At 38.5% G+C, this 22400-nt stretch overlaps 1 protein-coding gene across 1 annotated transcript; it reads left to right on the plus strand.

Annotated features, from left to right (window-relative positions):
- Positions 1-1605: 1605 nt before the first annotated feature.
- fam83fa (family with sequence similarity 83 member Fa) lies at positions 1606-18280 on the plus strand. Its single transcript, XM_044181403.1, has 5 exons — positions 1606-2228; positions 9714-9881; positions 12887-13008; positions 15166-15962; positions 17426-18280. The coding sequence occupies exons 1-5, from the start codon at positions 1755-1757 to the stop codon at positions 17473-17475; spliced, it is 1611 nt and encodes a 536-aa protein (XP_044037338.1). The 5' UTR covers positions 1606-1754; the 3' UTR covers positions 17476-18280.
- The last annotated feature ends 4120 nt before the right edge of the window (positions 18281-22400 follow it).

The following is a 22400-nucleotide window of genomic DNA, read 5'->3' on the forward strand; positions in this document are numbered from 1 at the left end:
GTCGCTCAAGGACACGTCAACATGTGGACAGGATGAGCCGGGGATCAAAACACCAACAATTACTACCACCTGAGCCACAGCCACCTTGTACATATAATGTGTTGAGGAGAAGCCCCTGAACGCACCATCAAACTGGCCCTCAGCTAAAATTCACATTATTCATGAAAATAATATGTTTAAGGGGAGCATTTCTGCGTGAGTTAAATTTAAAAGAGAGCAAATGCTGGCAGATTTATGATTATATTGCTTTATTTTTGCTGCCTCAGCTGCATTTTTTGGTGTTAATGAGGAGTCATGCAATAAGACCTATTAAACTTTCATCAAGCAGGCTGATTCTTAAACTCTTTACCCTCTATTTAGTCCATTTTCTATTTCCATCTGCAGCTGACCACACACCGTCTTCAGTGACCTGCAACAGACATTCATGACCTGGTTTACATGACATCCTCTCAACACAGTTTACATGCAAGCTTTTTATTCTGATTATTTTGAAAGGAGGGGCAGAGTGTGCACATACAGGTGGCAGAGAAAAAACAGCACACAAAGGTAAAGTAGAGGTGCACACTGAAGTTTGCTATCTCCCAAATGAAGACCTTTGCATCAAATTTTAATTTAAAGGTGAACCTTTACTAGAGTAAAAGTACCAGTACAACAAAATACTACATTACAAGTAAAAGCCCTGCATTCACACTCCTACCTAAAAGTATTATCAGCAATGTGTACTTCAAGTATCAGCAGTAAAATGTCTCCTGTGACTGACATATTATTATTATCTGACATTATTAGATTGTTAATACTGATGCATCAATGTTAGAGCAGCATTTTACTGTTGTAGCTGCTCGAGGTGGAGCTAGTTTGAACTACTTTGTATACAGTTAGTTAGAGTTACAGCTAGTTTAGTCCAGTGGTTCCCAACCTAGGGGTCGGACCCCTTCAAAGGGTCACAAGATAAATCTGAGGGGCCGTGAGAAGATTAATGGGAGAGGAAAGAAGGAAAAACAACAGTTTTTTGTGAAACATCAGATTTTTTTTAACTCTTTGGGCCTTGAACATTTATTTAAATGAAACCATGTGAGGGGTGAGAGTTTTACGGGGAAACGTCTCTTTGGTGTAACTGCAAACAACTCATAGACATCTGAAACATGACCAGGGGCCCAAACTAGACACTGATTTTTTTTGTAAGGATTTTGTACATTTATCATATGTTTTTAACGTAAAATCTTGATCTGAAAAGTAACTAGTAAGTGCATGTTTCAGATAAATGTAGTGGAGTAAAAACCACTACATTTCAGAGGGAAATATTGTAGAGTAGCATAAAATCTAAATTATCAAGTAAAGTCAAACTCAAAACTGTACTTAAGTACTGTATGCGAGTAAATGTAATTGGCTACTTTGGTCATTAATATACATTAAGTGTCAAATTGTGTATTTTAAATAGTTTCCATTTGTTATGATTGTTTAGCTCAGGATAAGAATGTTATCTCACCAACATAAAGACATGTCTAATGTTAGTGAGTTCAACAGCTGCCAAAACAACAGCAAATGTTTTTTATTATGAAAGTTTTATAACAGGAAGTTCTCTAATAACGTGGTTGGCTTCATGCTGCCATGTTGACTTCCAAGCAGCAGTAGGCCCCGCCTCCTGCTTCTACCTGAGAGACTCACCTGAGCACCTGGCGTACCTGTGCGCACAGTCATCGCTGCGTTGAAGAGCAGCCGATCAGGAGCGACTGCGGGGGGAACTTTTATCTGCTATGGCGGAGTCTCAGCTGGTGTGCATGGACGATGAGCACGTCAACGAGAAGGTCCCGGAGTCCAGACCGGAGTTTTACTACAGCGAGGAGCAGCGGGCGGCCCTGGAGCAGCTCCTGAGGAACGGGGACGGTGCCTTCAAGATGCGCCTCAAAGAGGACAACATCAAGGACTTCCTCTCCGCCAGGGAGGTGAAATTCATCCGGAAAACGTTTCACGAATACGACACGGACAGTGACTCTGAGTCCGGAGAGCATGAGAAGTCCAAGGCGTCCTCCAGCGCGGACTCCGGGGTCCACTCCACCTATTGGCCCCAGATGTCCGACACCGAGGTCCCGTCTCTGGACATCGGCTGGCCGGGCAGCAGCAGCTTCTACAAGGGGGTGACCCGGGTGTCCGTGTACACCCATCCACCCAAAGAGCCCGGCCCGCACATCAAGGAGGTGGTGAGGAGACTCATACAGGAAGCACACAAGGTAACCTTTACACCTGTATTATAATGTGAAGAAGAAAGTGATGTACTATATATACACTGCAAACAAAAAGTCCAAAAAGTTTAAATTTCTTAAATCAGTCTACATTTTTCAACCTGCATCCAATACTAAGAAACGTTTATCAGTAATAGTGTCATTTGATAAATTAAACAACATCGTTATTGAACATTAGTTTGCCTAATTTGCCATTTCCATAAAACTTATTTATTTAAAAAAATAATTCTCTAATAAATAAATGGCTAAATAGTAAACACAATGACTTGCAAGAAATTGTACTTAATACTTTTATTTATGTGAGAATCAGGAGCAAAACTCAGTCAAACCTTCATAATAACAATTAAGGCTGCAGCTAACAATTATTTTCATTATTGATTGATCTATTATTGTCTTGATTAACCATTTAGTCAATAGTGAAAAATGTCCAAAGGTGATGTCTTCAAATATCTTGTTTTGTCTGACCAACAGTCCCAAACCCAAAGATATTCGATTTATAACACAGATTAAAGCAGCACATTTTCACATTTAAGAGGCTAATTTAGGACTTTTTGGCATTTTTGCCATGAAAAATTACTTATGCAACAAATCAGTTATCAAAATAGTTGCAGATTAAAGTCTAAAAACAATCAATTCTGCTTTATCCACTTGCAGCATAATTTACGTCAAGACTTTCTACAATGCATGCAGTGAAATTCAGCCAGAAAGGTTAAGAATAAGGCAGGCAGACTACATAGATTTTCAGATTAAGTTTGAAAAGCAAGTTGGATCTACTAAATTCCAAAGTCCTAGTTTATATGTAAACTCTTCTACAAGGCCCACAGTGCTGAACGTCTACAGGTTGCCCTAAAAAAGAAAAAAGGAAGTGACATGACATGAAAATAACAGACCGTACAATAAAACTTATCAGTGGCTTCTTGTACTTCATGTAGAAAGTCCCTGACCCTCTTGGCCCACAGCAGAATAAAACTTCTGAAATATTGATTGGTACAGGTGATCATGTGACAAAGACCTGCAGGCTGAGCGCAATTAATGTCACTCCACATGTGTCCTGTCTTTGTGAATACATGAGACAGCCGGTAATAAATGACAGTTTAAGTCAACGCTCTGAGGCTTAAAGCGTCTAATCTGTCAAAGGTAGCCTAAAGATGCGTGTGACGGGTTAGATTTATTTCATCATAACCAAGTCGGAAACAAAGACCTTAAGTTGTTGACAGTTTTAACTGAGTAGAAGTCATAATGTTGGTGTAGACATCAGTAAAAATATAGATCATTTAAAGGACAATTCAGGGTTTTTTTTTTTAGTCATCCCTTTTTGTAGTCAAAAATAATGTCAACGTGTTTTTTTAAATGTATTGTTAATAGTTTTTTTATAATTAAAAGGATAAAAAAAAAGGTCTTTGGGGAAATATCAGAAATGCTCCTTTTCGTCTCAGCTGGCTGGAGTGCCGGTGTTACACCGTAGGCAACGAGAAAGTAAACAAACTTTCCCTGCCTACATCTCATGGGCAGACAGCGTGTTGTTAGTGGTATTGAAGAATAAAGACAACACCTGCATCTAACCAGACACAAGGGACATTTGCAGGTACGTTAACATGCTGTTTAATGTGCTGCAGCTAAGCTAAGCTAATTAGCTATCTAGTCTGCAAACTGACGTTAGCAGTGCACTGTTACCCGGTGGATGTTGGTCGCTCGTTCAACAAGCTAAGGTGCAGCACAAGAGGTGTGTTCATGTTTGTAAGTTAGATAAGAAGGAGACTTTAGCAGGAAAGCTAATGTGGGTTGTTGTTGAGAGGCTGTGGTTCTCGTGTTGTGTAGCAGGCTGCAGTCTGGCTCTGGCTTAGTCACTTAGGTAGTAAAGTGTACAGGCTACCTTTTTCAAAACACCTGCCGGAGATCTCATCACTGTTGATTCCCCTTCGATTTAAGGGCGAAGGAGCTCACTCAAAGATACGAGTGATGCTCTGGACTTCCACTCCTCATACACAACAATCCCACTCCTGAAACTGTCCCAGCATCTGCTGGTTCGACCGGGCCTGATCCCAAACCGACGATTCTGGCGGACTTTAAACCGCAGCAGATGCCTCTGCACACTGGTGAAGTGGTGCAGCAATGCTAAGTTAAGTTGTAAACTTATAATTAGACCTAGCAGTACTAACCAAACATAAACAAACCGGTAGTCCGCTATTGTTGTTGTTGTTGACGTCATCGTTTCCCAAACGCTCTGTTGTACATGTCCACATGGGTACACAGAAACCAGAAAATCTGCACCTTTCAAAACCTGCATTTTCAAAAATCTCTGTTTTCGTGACCTTAAACTGCTGTTTGCGTGTGGACAAGAGGCCAAAACATAGAGGAAAATATTCATTTTCAAAAATACCTGTACGCGTGGACCTCAGTGTGACCATTGATTGACAGATACTGGAGCAGTATTCCGTCAAATTAATGCAAAACTAGGGGGCGCCATCATAAAAACAAAAAATATAAATTTCTCCCTTTTTGGTTTTGATTTTTCCCCAAAAGACAACACAGGACAAGTGATTTACAGACTTGTTTTAAAGTATAGTGTGTTAGTATGATCTTATCTTGTGATCAAGTTAATGATTCCAAGCTTGTATTGTGAATAAAAACTATTGGAGTTTTATTTAAAAGAAAAGCTGGAGTATATCAAGATCTAGCAGATGGTCAGAGCCAACACAAAACCCCTTATAAAATGGCAAATTGTCATTTTTACACTTCAGTTTTTGTACTGGTTAAAGAAACGCGATATAACGTGTTAATTTGTGACATTTTGTTACTATGGACAGAGCCAGGTTAGCTGTTTCCCCCTGTTTCCAGTCTTTATGCTAAGCTAAGCTAACCAGCTGCTGGCTGTAATTAATGGACAGACATGAGAGTGCTGTCTTATCTAAGTCTCCGCCAGAAAGCGAATGAAATGTGATTCCCAAAACTATTCCTTTAATATCTGTGACGAGTTTTGATTGCTGAAATGCAAAACAGTTGAACACAGTTCTGCGCACATTTGCCAGATCGTGATATGGATCGATATAGGACAGATATTCTTTGTATATATTGTAATATTGCGTTAAACCCAGATAACTGCAGTGACTCTACTAGTCAGCTTTACGGTGCTACTGTCGAGCCTCAGGCCACAGAGTACAAGCTCCAGACAAGTTTCAACAAATTCAGCTAAACCCACGTATCTCTATTTTACAAGGACGGGAAAATAAAAGTGACGGTTAAGAGTTGTTACCCAAAATTTCAATTATCATGGTCTACTGCACTGCAGAGCTACCTTTTGTTTCAGCTTGTAGGAGTGGCCTGCCATTTATGTGCTCTTGCAGTTAGTGTCAGTGTGAGGCTTGACACGATCGAGGCCTATCAGAATCAGAAATACTTTATTGATCCCCGAGGGGAAACTCTTTTAAAGAGCAGGACCAAGCTGCTAACGTAACTCAGGACTCTGATATGCTAGCATCTCCCACACAGGCTTTTCTAATGTAATCTGTAACCACATAATAATTTAGTTAGCTGGACATGAAATAACGCTAGGTTACTCAAGTTTTACCTAGCTAACCGGACATGCTAATGTGTGCAGCTGATGTTAAAGCAGACAAACGCACTGTTTAATCTATTCCTCACACTTTTGGTCTTGTATTTTTGCTTTTGTTAAGGTGATTAAAAAAGACACCAAACTCCAATGAAATTATTTTCATTGCATTTGAATGCATTTGAATATTGTAAATTGACTGGAACGATATTTGCTTTCCCATTTTAGTTAGTTTTTCACAAGTTACATTCACTACAGATAAATCTTGAAAATGTACTCATCTTTAACTCAAAATGTGTCTTTGCTCACATGAAGTTAGTGTATCTTCTCGAGGGTTAATATAAGAAGAAAGGTACTAACCAAATGGTGATGTCTTTTGAAGTGTTGCTTATTATGTGTTGTACAATAGAATGCAGTATAATCAGATACAGACTAATTTACGACTAATTTAAGTTGCAGTAATTGCATAACCTACTTTTTATTTAACAGAAATATATACAGAATACCTATAAAACCTAATATGTGTATACAGAATTATATTTTGCGCATGCAGAATTTTCCAGTAAGTCAGGGAACAGGGAAGGGTTAACCCAGCTCATGGCATCAATGATAAAATCGACATCAATGCAAGTTTTGACAAGCTGAGTGGTGCAGACGGAGAAGGCCGAGCAGCTCTAAATGTCAGCTTCACATCAGGACTTGCAGCAAAAAGATAAAGACTTGTTCAGCCTCCCCCATGATCCTGCTACCCAGGTTAGGGTTGGTACTTAATGAGCCTCTTCTTTATTTTTCCCTCACCCACTCAGAGATTCCCACGGCTCCCTCTGATTGGTTGACCTCTGAGGTATGCAAACTTAAGCTAAAATGGGGAATGTTCACCTGCGATTGGTCTGACGTGTTGCACCAGAGGCTATAGTTGCAGGGTAAGGAGATAGGGTTTGTTCTAACTGGCACAAAGCCGGCTGTTTCTCTTTTTGAGGTGTGGAGGGTAGTAAACTTATCCGGAACAGACAGTGCGACTGACTGAGGGACCTGTTAGTCTGAGCTTTTTGAAAGCAGCCACGCTGCAGAGCTCTTGTAGGTGAACATATTTTGACACATAAGTTAATCCTCTTATTAAAAGTTTATAGTAGCCTGCTCAAGGCCCTGACAGCTTAATTAACTGATCACATGCTGAGATTGCTCCGCTTAAGGTGAAGTAAATCATCTACTCCTGAAAGCCTGCCAAATACATGAGAGAGTACTTCTGCATTTCAGTACCCTGAAGTTCAAATTGTCACTCTTATACTTAGAAAGCACACACTTATCTCAAATCAAGAGACGAAGCCCAGCTGTGGATTACGAGCTGAAATGGTTTTCGTGCCAGGTGGATCTCTACGTGACACGTGGAGTATTATGATGTTTCTAGTTGAACTACAACAGTAAGAGCAGCCTTGCAGTAAATGTCTTGATGAACAGCTCGTTTAAATCCACATGCGGTCTCAGAGTCTTGTACTTGAAAAGTTTTGCTAGTCAGGTGAGATAATCTTGTTTTTAATGCAGTCTTTATCTCTGTTAAACCATGAAGAATAAGGCAGTACACTGCAGCAGTATCCTAACAAGACCAAGAGCTGAGATATGCTAGAAAAGAACTAGTTCGTACGAGGTGTTATTCGACCACGCCAGAAAGTGAAAGTGTTTTTATTTGTTCCAAACTGCCACACTGCAAGGTGGGGTGAAAACCATGCCATCATAGAGAGGGGGGATGTGATAATTGTTTAAATATGGGGATAACGGCAGTTTCTCATGGAAGGCATTCAAAGTGTTGCACTCAGTTGTTCACATGTGACAGAAATAGCTGTGTAGCAATTAGGGGAAAAAAAAAAGAGAACTTGAGAAAGTTCGAACCCTACTTACTTTCTCACCTCCCAGTTGCTGTGTGAAGTGGGCGTGAATGTCAGATTGTCGTTTTCGGAAAGTTACAGAAATTATTGGACGCAGCCCCCCCCCCAATTTCGACGTGGGAAGGATGTGGGGGGCAGGGGGTTTCCGAAGCTGTTCGACCATCCGACAAGCAGTTCTGATGGAGTATACTGGCCCCTTAAGTCTTGGAAAGAAAGTGAATGAGCATTTTTCCCAAAATGTCAAACTATTCCTTATCCCCAAAGTAATTACAATTAATCCTGATGGGAACACGAATGTGTGTACCAAAGTTCATGGCAATAGTTATCCGGACATTTCACTCAAAACCATACATTTGAACCTCAGGTGGCACTAGAGGAAACGTCAGGTGATTCCCAAAGTCAGTAGGTTTAACTGTAACTGTAACTGTCTCCTACCCTGGACAAATGTTTTTCTCAATACACAATCTAATAACCAGTTAAGATGAGTATTTGTTGACATAAACTTAATTTAGACTCACAAGCGGTTTACTTTTATTGTTTGAGGAAGACTTCTTTGGAGGCTGTTGGATCCGGCCCAAACATGTGCACAAGAGCCGCAATAAGGAAGTGGAAAGAGCCAGACATGATCAATCTAAATTGCACTCAAGGATATAAAAACACAGTGTGGCTGGAAAATGCTCCACTGCAAATAGTCATCATGTTTGTTTACTGAAATATACAGTAGTAAAGATGCACTGAGTATGCCAAAATGGAAAATCCTCAATTGTTATGTAATGGTTTTGAATGCAGACACACACAATAATTAGCAGTGCATGTTAATCGTAGCCATTGCTGGACTGTGTCCAAACTGTCTTGAGTAACCTTTTAATCACCTGGAAAAACAGGTTCCACTGAAGTATCAACTGTTACTTCCTCGGTAAATAATGTCCTTAAGTTTTGTATCATAACACCAATAATAAGTTACTGTCTCAGTGCCATTGTGCTTATTGTGACAGTGGGGGAGGTGAAAAACCTTTATGAGTCTTAATGTTGCAACAAGCGGATTTACATAATGGCTGCTCTAAAAGGCAGCGAGAGGTAAATTTGAACTCAAACACCCAGAAATGACCAGATGTGACATCAGTAGCGTGCACACAGCTCACAAATCTTTACCAACCTGTCTGGTCGAGGATGTTTTACAGGGAAACCAAATGGATAAGAGGAAAAATAATCTGAATCCAGCTTTTGTTAACACTCGCTGCTGCTGAGTAGACAATGTGTGAACACACCAAACACCAGAATTAAACTCAACTAAAAGTATGACAAGACAGATAAATGTGAGTGTTACACTATTATGTCATGTTTTGATTTTAATTTTTTAAAAAGTATATCCACATATAAAGTCAGCTGTAGCACCTGACCACCACATGTTGAGAGCATGTAGAAACTAGTTAGCAAGCGAGCAGAGACGTTGAAAAAGTCAGCTAAAAGCATTGAACACAGTTGAAATAGTTATCTAAAAGTAATGGATACATGATTAAAATGGATGGATAAAAGCAATGATAAACAGTTACAACAGCTAAAGTAGTGGGTGGTAAAATAGCTAAAAGTAATGGATAAAAACTGTAGAAATAGTTAGCTAATTGATGGATAAACAGTTGATATAGTTAGCTAAAAGCATTGGACAAACAGTTGAAGTAGAAACTGATTCCTAATATAATAGATAATAGATAAAACTAATGGATGGTTAAATGGTTAAAATATATAGCTAATGGATAGAGCTGGAGTTAGAACAAAGGTTTAGCTAAAAGGGGTACTTAAATTCATCTGGTGGGAATGTCTGACAAAAAAAGGTTGGGAACCACTGGTTTAATAACAATGAATCATAAATTTAGGATGTAAAATCTTCATCTGTAAAGTACAGCTGTTCTAGTCCTGTATTCCCTTCTAAATTGTAGTGAGTACATGTGAAATGGAAATACTTTAAAGGTCAAATATCTCAGATTTGAACTTCAGTAAATGTACATTCAACCACTGATCCCCCCCCCCTGTGTTCCCCAGGTGGTGGCCATAGTCATGGACCTCCTGACAGACCTGCAGATCCTCCAGGACCTGCTGGATGCCTCGTCACGGCGCGGGGTGGCTGTCTACGCTGTGCTGGAGGCCAGGGGAGTGCCCCACTTCCTGGATATGTGCGCTCGGCTGCAGATTAATGCAGTGCATCTGCGGGTGAGGAGTGAGCTCAGCAAACACTGGAGAGCCTGACAGAGTGCTACAGAGGGAGGAGGCTCGCTAATAACACACACAAAGAGCAAAAGAACATGGAAAGTTTGAATGAAAGCACCTCAGTGGGTCACTGCTTCAACTCCTTTAGTAGACAGTGGCGGTGACTGCAATAATAATACCTGAGAGGTGTTTGGTTTGGTGGTGTTATAAAACCTCTGGTATGTTAAAACATGATAATTAATTGCCTAATCAAATAGATTTATTCCTCGAATGTATAGTATTCACGTCTTTTAAAGGGCCGGTGCATTCAAACCACAAAACTCTAAAAGAATCACATGACGTTTTACCCCTCGTGGTATCATGCAGATCGTTTCAGGTTTCTTTGCCAAGGTTTTCAGCTCTCTGCTGCTGATATCTCTGCCTTCACCGCAACACAATGGAGGTGAAAGGAATTTAATTTGCTGTGCTCAAAGCATTGAAATACAACATTTGAAAAACTCAACACCATCCTTTCTTTCCAGGAAAGGTGTCCAGGATAATCAGAATAATTCTGACATCTAACTGCACACAGTTTTAATTCTTTTTTATTTTATTTTCTACCAAAAAAAAAAAGGACTGTGTATTAGTAAGTATGAGCAACGTGGACACTGGTGTTACAAAGAGAGAGGGTGTTACTGAGTTTTTCAGATACCATTTTTCAGTATTTTGATCCCAAATCCTCTTTTTTGCAATGCCCAGTGCTGCTTAGAATACATTGAATTTGTTAATAATATCTACATTCTGTCTTAATACATTTTCTCAAAATAATCATTTGAATTCCACACCGGCATTATTTAAAGATTGTAAGGTTGATTTGCATTTTCAAATGATCAAACTTGCAAATAGTAAAATATATCTCTCCAAGTTATTCTACTTAGCTACTTAGCTGTAAAGTAGGGTTATTTGATTATAATAGCAGATACGCTTTCACATAATTATAATCAAAGTGTGAATGTCATGTAAAACAGCTACCCATTTAGTGATATCTATTTTTCTGAGGTAAAAATATAGGTAACACATCAAATGTAAAATTGTCTTGATGTTTAATCAGAAATACTTTATTGATCCCCGAGGGGAAATTCTTCCGTTACAGCTGCTCACTATCACGTCAATGCACACAGGAATAGAAGTACTAATAGAATAGAAATAGAAATAATAATAAAAGAAATCCGCAACGAGACAATTATTTCTAGTAAGAAATAATACAAAATATAATACACTATAATACTGCTAAGATAAATTAAGTACAAAAGTGGATATAAAGTATAAAAGCTAAAATAAGTGTAAAGTACAAAAGTGGATTCATAGGTTGATAAGTATAGTACGGTATAATACAATGTTATATTATAAGTAATAAGTAATAGTGCACTAGTAAAATAATGTAAGTGAGAGGGTCAATGATGTGAATGACAGTTGAGATGTGGTGTACAGCAGTGAATCCCAACCAGGGAATTATGATTTGACAAAAAAAGAAAATCCACATATTGAGTCAGCTGCTACAGCTGAGCTCCACAGGCCGAGAAAAATAGTTAGCGAGCGAGCACAGAAGTTGAAACAGTTAGGTAGTAATGGATACAGATGGCTAAAAGTAATGGATAAATGGTTAAAACAGAAAGCTGGTTTTGGAACAGTTAGCTAAAAGTAATGGGTAAACAGTTGAAATGGGATCAAAGTTTGAAAGGTAAAATTCCGTTCAGCCGCTGTGGAGATATCAATGTCTAAAGTCAAGAAAACTGTCTTGCCTGCAAATTTGACGGCGTAGGTTTCGAGAAGTATAACATCAGTAAGCTGCAGGTGGGTGATTTCAACATATTGACCCAGGGAAACATACACTGAACATTTGACCTAGTGGAAAAATACATTGCTGAGAACATAAAACCCTTTGAAAGGTTGCACCCCAGATATTGAGCTGGGGAACGTAGGACCCTGGGAGCATAGAGGCCTGGGAACATAGACTGCTCCCGCTGAAATAGCTAGCTAGAAGTAATAGGTAATGGTTGAAATAGTTAGCTAAAAGTTATGGGTCAATGGCTGACATTGGTAATGGATAAATGGTTGAAATAAATGGTAGCGTGAATAACGACAGGGCTGTGGGGGTACTGCTGACAAGAATGGGAACCTCTGGTCTACACTAAATACTGTAACTGATAAGGAGGAAAGATCCCTGTAGATTTCCATAGGAGATAAATACATGTTTGACCCACTTTTGGAAAATTGGGGTAATAATACAAAACCTAATTTTCTTAAAAATCAAAAGAGGTGAATAAATATTTTCAGTGTTAAAATATATAGCAAATGTTTCTTTTTATTTTGACCCACCTATGTGTCTAAGGGTTAAATATAATCATTGTACTTTTATGAATTAACATTTAATACTGTTCAATTTGTTGCAGAACCTGGGAAATGACAGTAAGTGCTGATCTAGATTAAGCGATCAGCAGTTCACTGAGCCAGACTGTCATCCTATCTCCACCGCCTTATCTGCTGTACGCATAGTCTTGTAGCTCCATTCTCGTTTAACTGGAGCACGGGAAAACCTGCCCATTGTGGTGTCAGTTAATAAGGCTGTGAAAGGCCTTTCAGAGCACTGGGTTCTGTTACTCTTACATTCACAGATCCTGAGAACAGATCCAAAGACTGTAACTTGATCCCACACCGGGGTTGACAACAGAGGAAAGCCTCCTCCCAATGTGTACTCTGCATTTACGTCTCCTTTTCTTTCTTCCTGTTTCCTTTCTCTTCCCTTTAAGTAAACATATGTGACTAAAGGGTTTGGGTTTTACCCTTTATGTCTTGAGAGAGTTGACTTTATGTTGCAAGGTGTGACAGCACAGTTTAACTTGGCATCTACTTAAATCAGTCATGCATGATGTAGCAGGACGTTTGATAGCTGTGGCTGAGTGAGTTTACTCAGGCCGTGTGATGCTAAGCCAGTTGAAATGTGTAATTAAGCGGGTGTTTCTTTACAGAATCTCCGTGTGCGGATGGTGAAAGGCGCAGGGCTGGCCCTGTCGTTTGGAAAGCTGCCCGGCTCCCTGTGCTCCAAATACATGCTGGTGGATGGAGAGAAAGTCATGTTTGGGTCCTACAGGTGAGCATGCAATGCCTTAAACATTCAGCCATTCACAGCTGTCACGGGACTGTGGATTCAACACCAAAACTGAACACATATCCAGATCTTATGCTTGAGGTTTTTATTTTTATTTCTTTCTGGAAACTCTTTTGTGATGAGGCTGAAAAAGATGAAAAACCCGTTTTATCTTGTTTGTTAAATCTGTATAAAAATGACCATTCGCCGTTTTAGGGGAAGTTATTTACCTGACTTTTTCTTTGCTAAGACCAGTAACTTTCTTTCTTAAGTTTCTGCTAGTTGCCCGGTCAAGAAATAGTTCAGCACATAACTGGCAAATTGTTGTTTTTATCAATTTTACACTTATACAAACATAACGTGTTAAAGTCAGTCTAGTGAAGAGAAACACATGTTTCTATCTAATAAAGGAGAAAAAATATATATTTTAAAAGCTTTAAAAAAAATGGTACAAAGAGCTTTTACAAAACCAATAAGATGGCATACCAAAACGTGACTGTTAGTGAGGGTGTCATCTCAAATAGCAGTCTAACGTTAGCCCTGTTATGAGACACTTCGCTGAGGGTACTTGTGACTAGCTAGCCAAGTAGCCCGCTGCGTTGAGCTCAGCAGCTACGGTACTCACGTTTATATAAATATCTGAAAATACTGACATGATCACGTCGTCCTTTCTCCCTGTTGCCATTGTTGCTGTGTGGCGCTCAGCTGTTTTTTATAATCCGCTATGAGATTTGTTTGGAGGGGGGAGTGCGTCATCTAGTGGCTGGATGTTATCAGTGTTATCAGTAGCACCTTTACTGACGTAGATCAGCGTGTTCATTATGACTACTGATTGAAGCAGACGTGTAAAACCTGCGTGAGATTATTATGAGGAGGCAAAAAGCTTTCTGTGCATCACCTGAGTGCTTATTTAAAATGATTAACCAGGCTCAGTGAAAGAATTACACCACCTACATGCGTTAGCCCTTACACTCCCATAGAATGTATGGAGAGATATTACAGGACATATTACAGTAAAAACATGTTTAAAAGTGTGGAATACAGGAAGATATGATTTGGCACATAATGGCTCTCCGTTCATTTACTTTCTCTGCTGATTCTGGTTTGAACATGTAATCGAGTATCTGTGATACTGAGCTGTGATACAGGCAGTGGTGGAGTTTGTTACAAGTAAGTTCTGCATTGAAAATGTTACTTAAGTAAAAGTATGTACGTATAATCAGGAAATGTACTAAAAGTATATATTATTTATATACGTAATATTTTAAATACAGTGAGTGAAAGATATTTCAAAAAGAAGTAATGACAGATTATATATTAGTTTATTTGTATAAAATATAACAGACTGTAGACCATTACACGATGGTCATTACACAAATGTAAGGAATCTTGTTGCTAAACTGATAATCAATAAAGAAAATCCTAAATCCACTGTAATCTGAATCATACTGAAATGTTTTTGAGACTTACAAATAGCTGACCCAGACGCCTTGCAAAATTAAGCTGATTTAAATGTTTTGGATACAACATACAAAATAAAGAGTTAGGCTCCTGTAAACAGTGACCTGTGTCTGAATACAGATGACACATCTTGTAACACGTTTCTTGTTTCTTACCTGCAAGGGACTTATATCAGCCAGCACTGAGTTCACAGGTAAACCACGTTAGCGACCACATCAGTGAAGCAGTTTTCAGTGCACTTTATGAACACATTAGTGATGCATTAAAGTCAAAACTCTGTGCTAATGAAATGAGCTTAGTCATGTTTTGACTCATGTGTGATACCTCATTATGAATAAGTCTACGTAAAGAAATTTGGGTCTGTGTGAGTTTTAGGTCAAGTTTTCAAAGCTTTTAAATAACAGGAACAATCTACTGCTTCTTATGGTTGCCATAACAACACTTAAGTAGTAAATGATCATCCATGAAACTAATGAGATATAACATGTTAATTAGTGAGCTTTAGAGGTGCTGGTAGGTGGATTTTGTAACCTTTGGACAGGCTAGCTGTTTGCCCATTTCCTGTCTTTATACTAAGCTAACTGGCTGGCGGTAGCTTAATGTTTACTTCTCATCCAACTCTCGGCAAGAAAGTGAATGAGCGTATTTCCCAAAATGTTGAACCACAGTTTTTGTTTAAATCCCTCTTTTCTCCTCCAGCTTCACCTGGAGTTCCTCTCGGATGGACAGGAACATGATCACCGTGATGACGGGACAAACCGTGGACTCCTTCGACAATGACTTCAGGGAGCTGTACGCCGTGTCTGAGCAGGTGGACCTCTACAGGGAGTTCAACATCACCAAGCCGCCTATTCCTGTGCCCATCACCAAGCCAAAGGTGGAGCAAATCCGGCCTCTGCCCGTCTCCATGTCTCGCTTTCAAGTATCTGTCGGGGAGTCCAGACAGATTGACCTAAAGGTACCTGCACATAAATACCACAATCCTAAGTACTCTTTAGTTTTTGGGAACAGTAGGGGCCTAACAGGTTCCCTACAAGACCTGTCGACCCCGAGCGACTCGCTGGTCGGTGGGCTGAACCGGAGGAACGGTCTGCAGAACAGCATCCTTCATGCTAACAGGAACAGCAGGGAAAAGGTGGACCAAGACTCCCCACAGAGTCCTGGTTCACCTGCAGAGGAGGAGGATGAGGATGGAAAGGGAGACTTGAAGAAGAACCAGGCCGCCGGAGCGAAGAAACAACGCAGCTCCTTCAGGCACTTCTTGAAAGGCAGAGGCAATCACAGCACAGAGACTATAGAGGAAGGCATTGTCACTCCTCAGAGCTCCGCCCCCACCTGTAAAGTGCCAGAGGCCAATGGCATCGCAGGAAATGAGCTGGAGGACTCGTTTGAGATCATTGAGAAACCCGGTCCACTGAAATCCAAAACCAAGAAGCCCTCAAAGCTCCTTCAGAGAAGTATGTCTCTGCAGACCATCAACACAGGCGACGAAGACGGTACGTGCCCACATCGTCTGTTATTTCATTGTTTGTTTACTTTATTAGTGATTAATCTGCAGATTATTATTAGTTAATTAATTAATTAATTAATTGGTTAATTAAAAAGTAACTGGTCTATACAATGTCAGAAAACAGTGAAAAATGCGTATTACGATTTTCTAAAGCCAAAAGTGACGTCTTCCAATGCCTTGTTTTGCCCGACCAAAAAATGACAAAATTACTAAAATAATTCTTCCATTAAGAAAATATTTGTCAATTAATTTTCTGCCAGTGTCATTTCAGGTTTAGTCCATATACAATATCTGAGTCTCAGTTCCTCTTTGGGACCTTTAGAAGAACATTTTTTCTACAAAAATTAGATAATGATAAACAAGAGAAACTCCTCAAAATGCGTGTGTTTAATATAAAGTCAATGTGAACTTAATGTCTAAATGAAATACAGTGTAAAAATAGAAAGCACTCCGAGATTGAATAATTCTGCCAAGGATCCTCTAAGATTTGTTATTTTAATATCAGCGTCCAAGGTTAAATTTATTCATCCACAGAAATATTGACATTACAGTGCTCCCATCCTAATCAACAGACACTGACCAAAACATAGAGGAAAAAAATTAAATATAAATAGAATAAAACCATTTATAAAACTACATTCCATTAAAAACTGTTAGTTAATGAGACAATAATAATTTGATGTCTCCTACATCACTGTAACCAACCGTCAGTACATGAAGGTTTTTGATAAGCGGTTATAATCGATATCTTTATAATAACAAAGTATGAAATGACAATGACAAAGGTATCGCTCGTAGTGATAAACCTACTGAAAATTATCAGCTGAATCTGCAGCTCCCCTCGGCTTTACGGAGCTTCGTAGACTTTCAGCTCATTGTTTATCTGTCCGGCTGCAACTTTACTGTTTTGGTTTACTCTCGCCGCTCTCATGGCGTCGTTTTCAGCCACAGCAGGCAGCTGTTTTCAGTGAAAAAGCTGTAAAAACCCACTGAACACTACCTGCTCAGCAGCAGACAGCAGACAGACACAGCTAGCGAATAGCTGGTGAACACAGTGGAGCATTTAGCAGCTAAAGAGCCAGATGTTTCCCTCAGGAGTTGGTGGAGACCAAAAACAGAGCTAACAGAGAGAGAATATTGGACTGACATTCATCAGGTGACACAAACACGACTCCAAATGAAGGATCATGTCGCTCTGTAACTGCTGGATGTGTAAATTAGCAGCTGTTTGCTAACAAGTTCAACAGATCAACTTCAAAGGTGCTGATGTGTCAGTGTTGTGCTCACAGTTTGTTTGCGCTGCCTCAAAGAAAAAATCAATTATTGCAGGTTTAAGAAGTATTGAGATGCTCTACTGGTCCTAATTGTGATATTAATTTCTTCACTTTACTAATTAGGGTTTTTATTTTTTTTTATTAATTTGTCCTTTTTTTTTTTTTTCTCCAACAGGATCCAAAAGCCGGCGGCGGCATCAAAAGAAGAACTGCATCCAGTCATGAGAAAAAACAAGCGGACAGTCTGTCGTTAGAGTTACAAAGAGCACTGGAGGATCTTGTGGTTAAACATGCCGCTGAGTCACAGTATCACATTACTGTAACCAGATGACATTATTTTACAAGAAATGAGTGCAGTCAGTGTTTCTGGCCTGTTACACTGCTTCATTTTGGGGTGAAAGGACTTTCACCCCAAAATGAAGCAGTGTAACAGGGGCCTTACGGGGGCAGCCGCTGATGAGATGTTGTAGTTTAACTAATCATGTGAGGAAAAAGTCCTGCAGAAAATCTCCACATTGTAGCCAAAGTGCTGATGGAGGTTTCATTGCCATTATTTTGTTTTTCTGTGTGTTTTTTTTTTTTGTATTAAGTTATTCTACGGTTAAGTGTTGTTTTTATATTTTACATTTGTGTGCTTGAACCTGAACACCACAAATTAGCCCAGGCTGTTACCCAGGTAGCGTGGGTGGATTACATCACGCCTGTGAGTTAACCTGGTCGCTATGGAGACAGGAAAAGTGATCAGTTGTGCTGTTGTCCCTGAGTGTTGCCTTACAGAGGACTCTTGGTAACAGAATAAGTGTGCGTAAGAGTGTGTAGTACAGGCTGTGAATAATGTACGCTGTGCTGAGTGGTGCAGTGTTGACACAGTCCTGTACGCTGTATGAGGACTTGTATGTTTGCACTTTGGGATTTTGTTTTTATTCAGGTGAAACTGGCAGAGATTAAAATGTGAATCCTTGAGAACCACTTGAGATGCAAATAATCACAGTTTTGTAGCAGAAATGGAATAAAAGACATGAAAACAGTAGATAAAAAAACTGGTTTGTCTGATTAAATGTAAGTAAAACTGAGTGCAAAGAAATATGTGTCATTGTGCACAAACACCTTTTCCAGCAAGCCAAATATCTTATCAAAAGGTTCAGTGCAGATCCTGTGAAGCAGAACTTCAAAAGTCAAAAGTATGTGCATGCGCAATTGCGTTCAGGTACATTACTATCAGCTATAGAAACAGGCAGGTTTACTGGAGAAGAAGACTTTATGTGATTTATGTCAGACTGAAGACAAAGTCCCTGTTCGTTTTTGTAAAATGTCTAATTTCTGACGAGTTCTTCTGGATGAATGATTATAAGAAACTTTAGCTGTGTTTTAGCAAAGGGAACCTTTTGTGTAGCTGATTTTATTTGGGACAGGAGACAAAGTTCTTTGTTTGCATTGCAACGGTATTTTTTGTCTTAAAAGTCCATGTGGGCTGGGCAGTTGCAGGTGTATGATACACTAACTAACTAATTATACCTTAAAACTCCCAGAAATGTTTATATTGGGATTAAGATGAAAGAATGTGTACAATAGAAGACATTTTAAGGGTATAAAGTTGAGTTAACTTAACAACATGCTAATAATAAAACCATCGTGCAGCACCAACGTTAGCCTGATTTTCACAGTTTAGCTAACGTTAGGTCGCTATGGCTCTTTTTTACACTCATATACATATGAACATAAATACCATAAAGACAAGCAAAAAACAATATAACTTAAAGTGTGAGAGGTTTACAATTTAGAAGTCAAATAACCTAAATATATTTAAAAAAACATTACATGAAAATGTAAATAATTACAAAGGTTTATAAGGTATATAATCGAGTCGAATAGCCTCAGGGAATTCACTTCTTTTAAACCGTCCTGATTTAAAACAGAGTTGTGTAAGAAAAAAACCCTGATCCTTGATTCTTTATAGACCAAAAGTCAAGATGTAAATGTTACTCATGAGAAGATAACACCCATGTTTGATTGCCAAGTTAAAAACTTTGTTAGCTTAGCTTAGCACAAGGTCTGCAAACAGGAGGAAACAGCTAGCCTGGCTCTGTCCGACGGTAACAAAAACCACCTATTAGCACCTCTGAAGCTCACTAATTAAGTCTCTTATTTGTTTTACACATGCAAATTAAGAAAACATCTTCACCACACAAAAGTTACACACTTTTATTCTCATTGCAATGGAAATCTAGTCCAACACTCACAAAAGAAAAGATCACAAGGACAGAGATCAATTTTCTCTCAAGCCCAGTAATTGTATGCCTAGATTAAACCTCAAATTCTGCCTTTATAGCTACTTTAAAAGGATCACCAGCTATGGTTATTTAATTGTTAACTGGTAGACAAATTAAGCAAAGGTTTAATTTTATTAGTCATGTCAGCAAAACATACCAGTAGTTTAATTTGCTTGTCCCCTATTGGTTCTGAAAGTAGGTTAACTATTAAAGTTATAGCCAGCTAACATGGCCTGTTTCACAGTTTTATTTAGTCAGATTATTTGAATTGGTATTTGGTTGTGTTTCCTGTTTTTGCAGTTTTCTAAATGCTGCACATGACTTGATGTTTTGTCTATTTGCATGTGTTTTCTTAAGCTCTCAGGACAACCATAGTTTCCCCCTGTTTCCAGTCTTTGTGCTAAGCTAACTGTCTGCTAGCTGTAGCCTTAAACTTAATGAGACAGGAGAGTGGTAAAAATCTTCTCATCTAACTAAATGATTCAAGAGTTTAGTTTACATTTCTTTAAGGGTTTTTAAAACAAGTATTTAACCCTAATCTTCTGTTTGGGGTCCTGGAGAAGTCCGAGTCCTCCTCAAGAGTGTAAAATACACATTTAACATTGTTTTATCAGCCTGATACTTTATCAAATGTATGAGAGTTGCTCAAAAACATGATTTTGAACTGAAATCTGTTAAAGAAAATGATGCATTATGTCTTTTTGGGGTCTGTAAAATGGTAAAAAATACAATGGATTTTCTTCTGCTCTATATCTGTGATTGGTGTTGACAGGACGTTTTATGAGGCACTACCCTCCCAAATCCCAAATAAGATTTGGATTTCTGTTATTGGAGTTTTATAAGTTTGTTCAAAAGAGCTCCAACAGGGAGTTCAGCCTCTCAGAGGTCTAATCCACCCCAAACATAAGTAAGTAGGATAACATACTTACGTTTATTTTTCTGTGAATGACATTTAGATAAACATAATGAATAAATATTTGCTTATGCACAGGCTATATAACATATAAAACACAAAATATGTCCTTATTTGGTGTAATAACAATAATTTGTAGTCCAAATTATGGCAGGAAGTTACCACTTTTATTCTTTTCTACATATTGGGTTTTAATAAGGTCTGAAGAAAAGAAAGATACATATTTAAAAAGGAAAGAAATATGTTTCGCAACTGTTTTATATTTACACGTACAGCAGTGAGGTCTATGGGACACCAAACAAAAAGGGAGTAAAGCCAATGTCAACAAAACAGAAGTGGTCTGTCCTCTAATCAGAATCAGAATCAGAAAATCCTGCAAAAAGAAGCCTGAAGTTTATTTTTCACAGGTGATTCAATATCACATCCTGCCACATCTGAAGAATACCATGTGAGAAAATGTATTTCACAAAAAAACCAAGATGTTTATTTTATTTTTATTTTTCTGGTGCGTATCTGCTCCCAGGAAACCACAATTCTCTATAACAGCACTGCACACTCACGACAGGAACTGCACAGGAAATGCATCAGATATCCTCTTAATATGATTATATATATGTACACACATATATATATATGTACACACATATATATATATATATACTGAAAATAACACCTGATTTCTCAGTAGTTCAACTTCTTACTTGACATCATCATTACAGTAATAATGTGATAAAGATATTCAGTGTGTCACAATAAACATGAGCTTCCTGATGGAAGAAGTAGCAACATGGAGTGATAATGTAGCACCATCTGCTGGAGAAACAGCCACACAAACAGATTCAGAATAAACATGTTTATTGTACAAGAAGTTTTATTCTTCCCATCATATAAAATCATTAAATTACACATACAGCAATTAAAAAGAATATGAATTAAAAATATGTTCACGCTCAATAAAATATACAATTTTAATGTATTCATAAGTTAATTTTAAAACTTATATTTTAGCTCCCCCCCTGCTTTTTTACTTTATTTACAGCAGTTCATCAATAATAACGCCCTGTAATGTAAAAGCTGACAGTTATAAAGAGGAAAGGGACTGAATTTACATGATCTCTGTAAGTGAAGTTAAAAAAGTGTGGAACTGCTTTTTTAAGATATTATATTATTATTATTATTATTATTATTATTATTATTATTATATTTTCTCTAAACAATCTCCAGTGAAAACACCCAGAACAGGGTTAACAAAGTGCTACATGCTCTTCTCCTACTGATCCAATCAGCAAGACTTTAATTTGAACCTTTACACTTGAACTCTGCAGGTCCCGATTCTTGGCAGTTATAAACTGTACATTATTAATGGCGACATTGGTTATTCAATGTAATAAATGAATGTCAAATAAACAACTATATTCTAATATGAAATAATATAAATTAATATCTGCTATTTACAGCTTTTACAAATAGTACTACAGCCATTATTTATTATAATTATAACACAACTGGCCCCTGGACACAGACATGTAAAAGGCCCCCAGCCCTCCTACATAGGAAGACAGACTGAAAGAGACACAAAACGACTGCAAACAATGCAGCCACTTTGTCTTTGTAGTCATTTTGTGTATCTTCTTAGTCGTTTTGCGTCTTTATGGTCGTTTTGAGTCTCTTTGTGGTCGTTTTACGTCTCTATTGGGTCATTTTGCATCTTTGTGGACATTTTTGCGTCTCTTTGTGGTTGTTTTGTGTCTCTTTGGGGTTTTGCATCTCTTTGCGGTTGTTTTGCATTTCTACTTAGTAATTTTGTGTCTTTGTGGTCGTTTTTGCGTGTCTTTGTGGTCGTTTTTGCGTGTCTTTGTGGTCGTTTTATGTCGTTTTGTGGTTGTTTTATGTCTATTTAGTCGTTTTGCGTATTTGTAGTCATTTTGCGTCGCTAGTCATTTTGTTTCATTTCGCGTCGCTAGTCA

This window comes from Siniperca chuatsi, linkage group LG21, assembly GCF_020085105.1.
Source record: "Siniperca chuatsi isolate FFG_IHB_CAS linkage group LG21, ASM2008510v1, whole genome shotgun sequence".
Lineage (NCBI taxonomy): Eukaryota > Metazoa > Chordata > Actinopteri > Centrarchiformes > Sinipercidae > Siniperca > Siniperca chuatsi.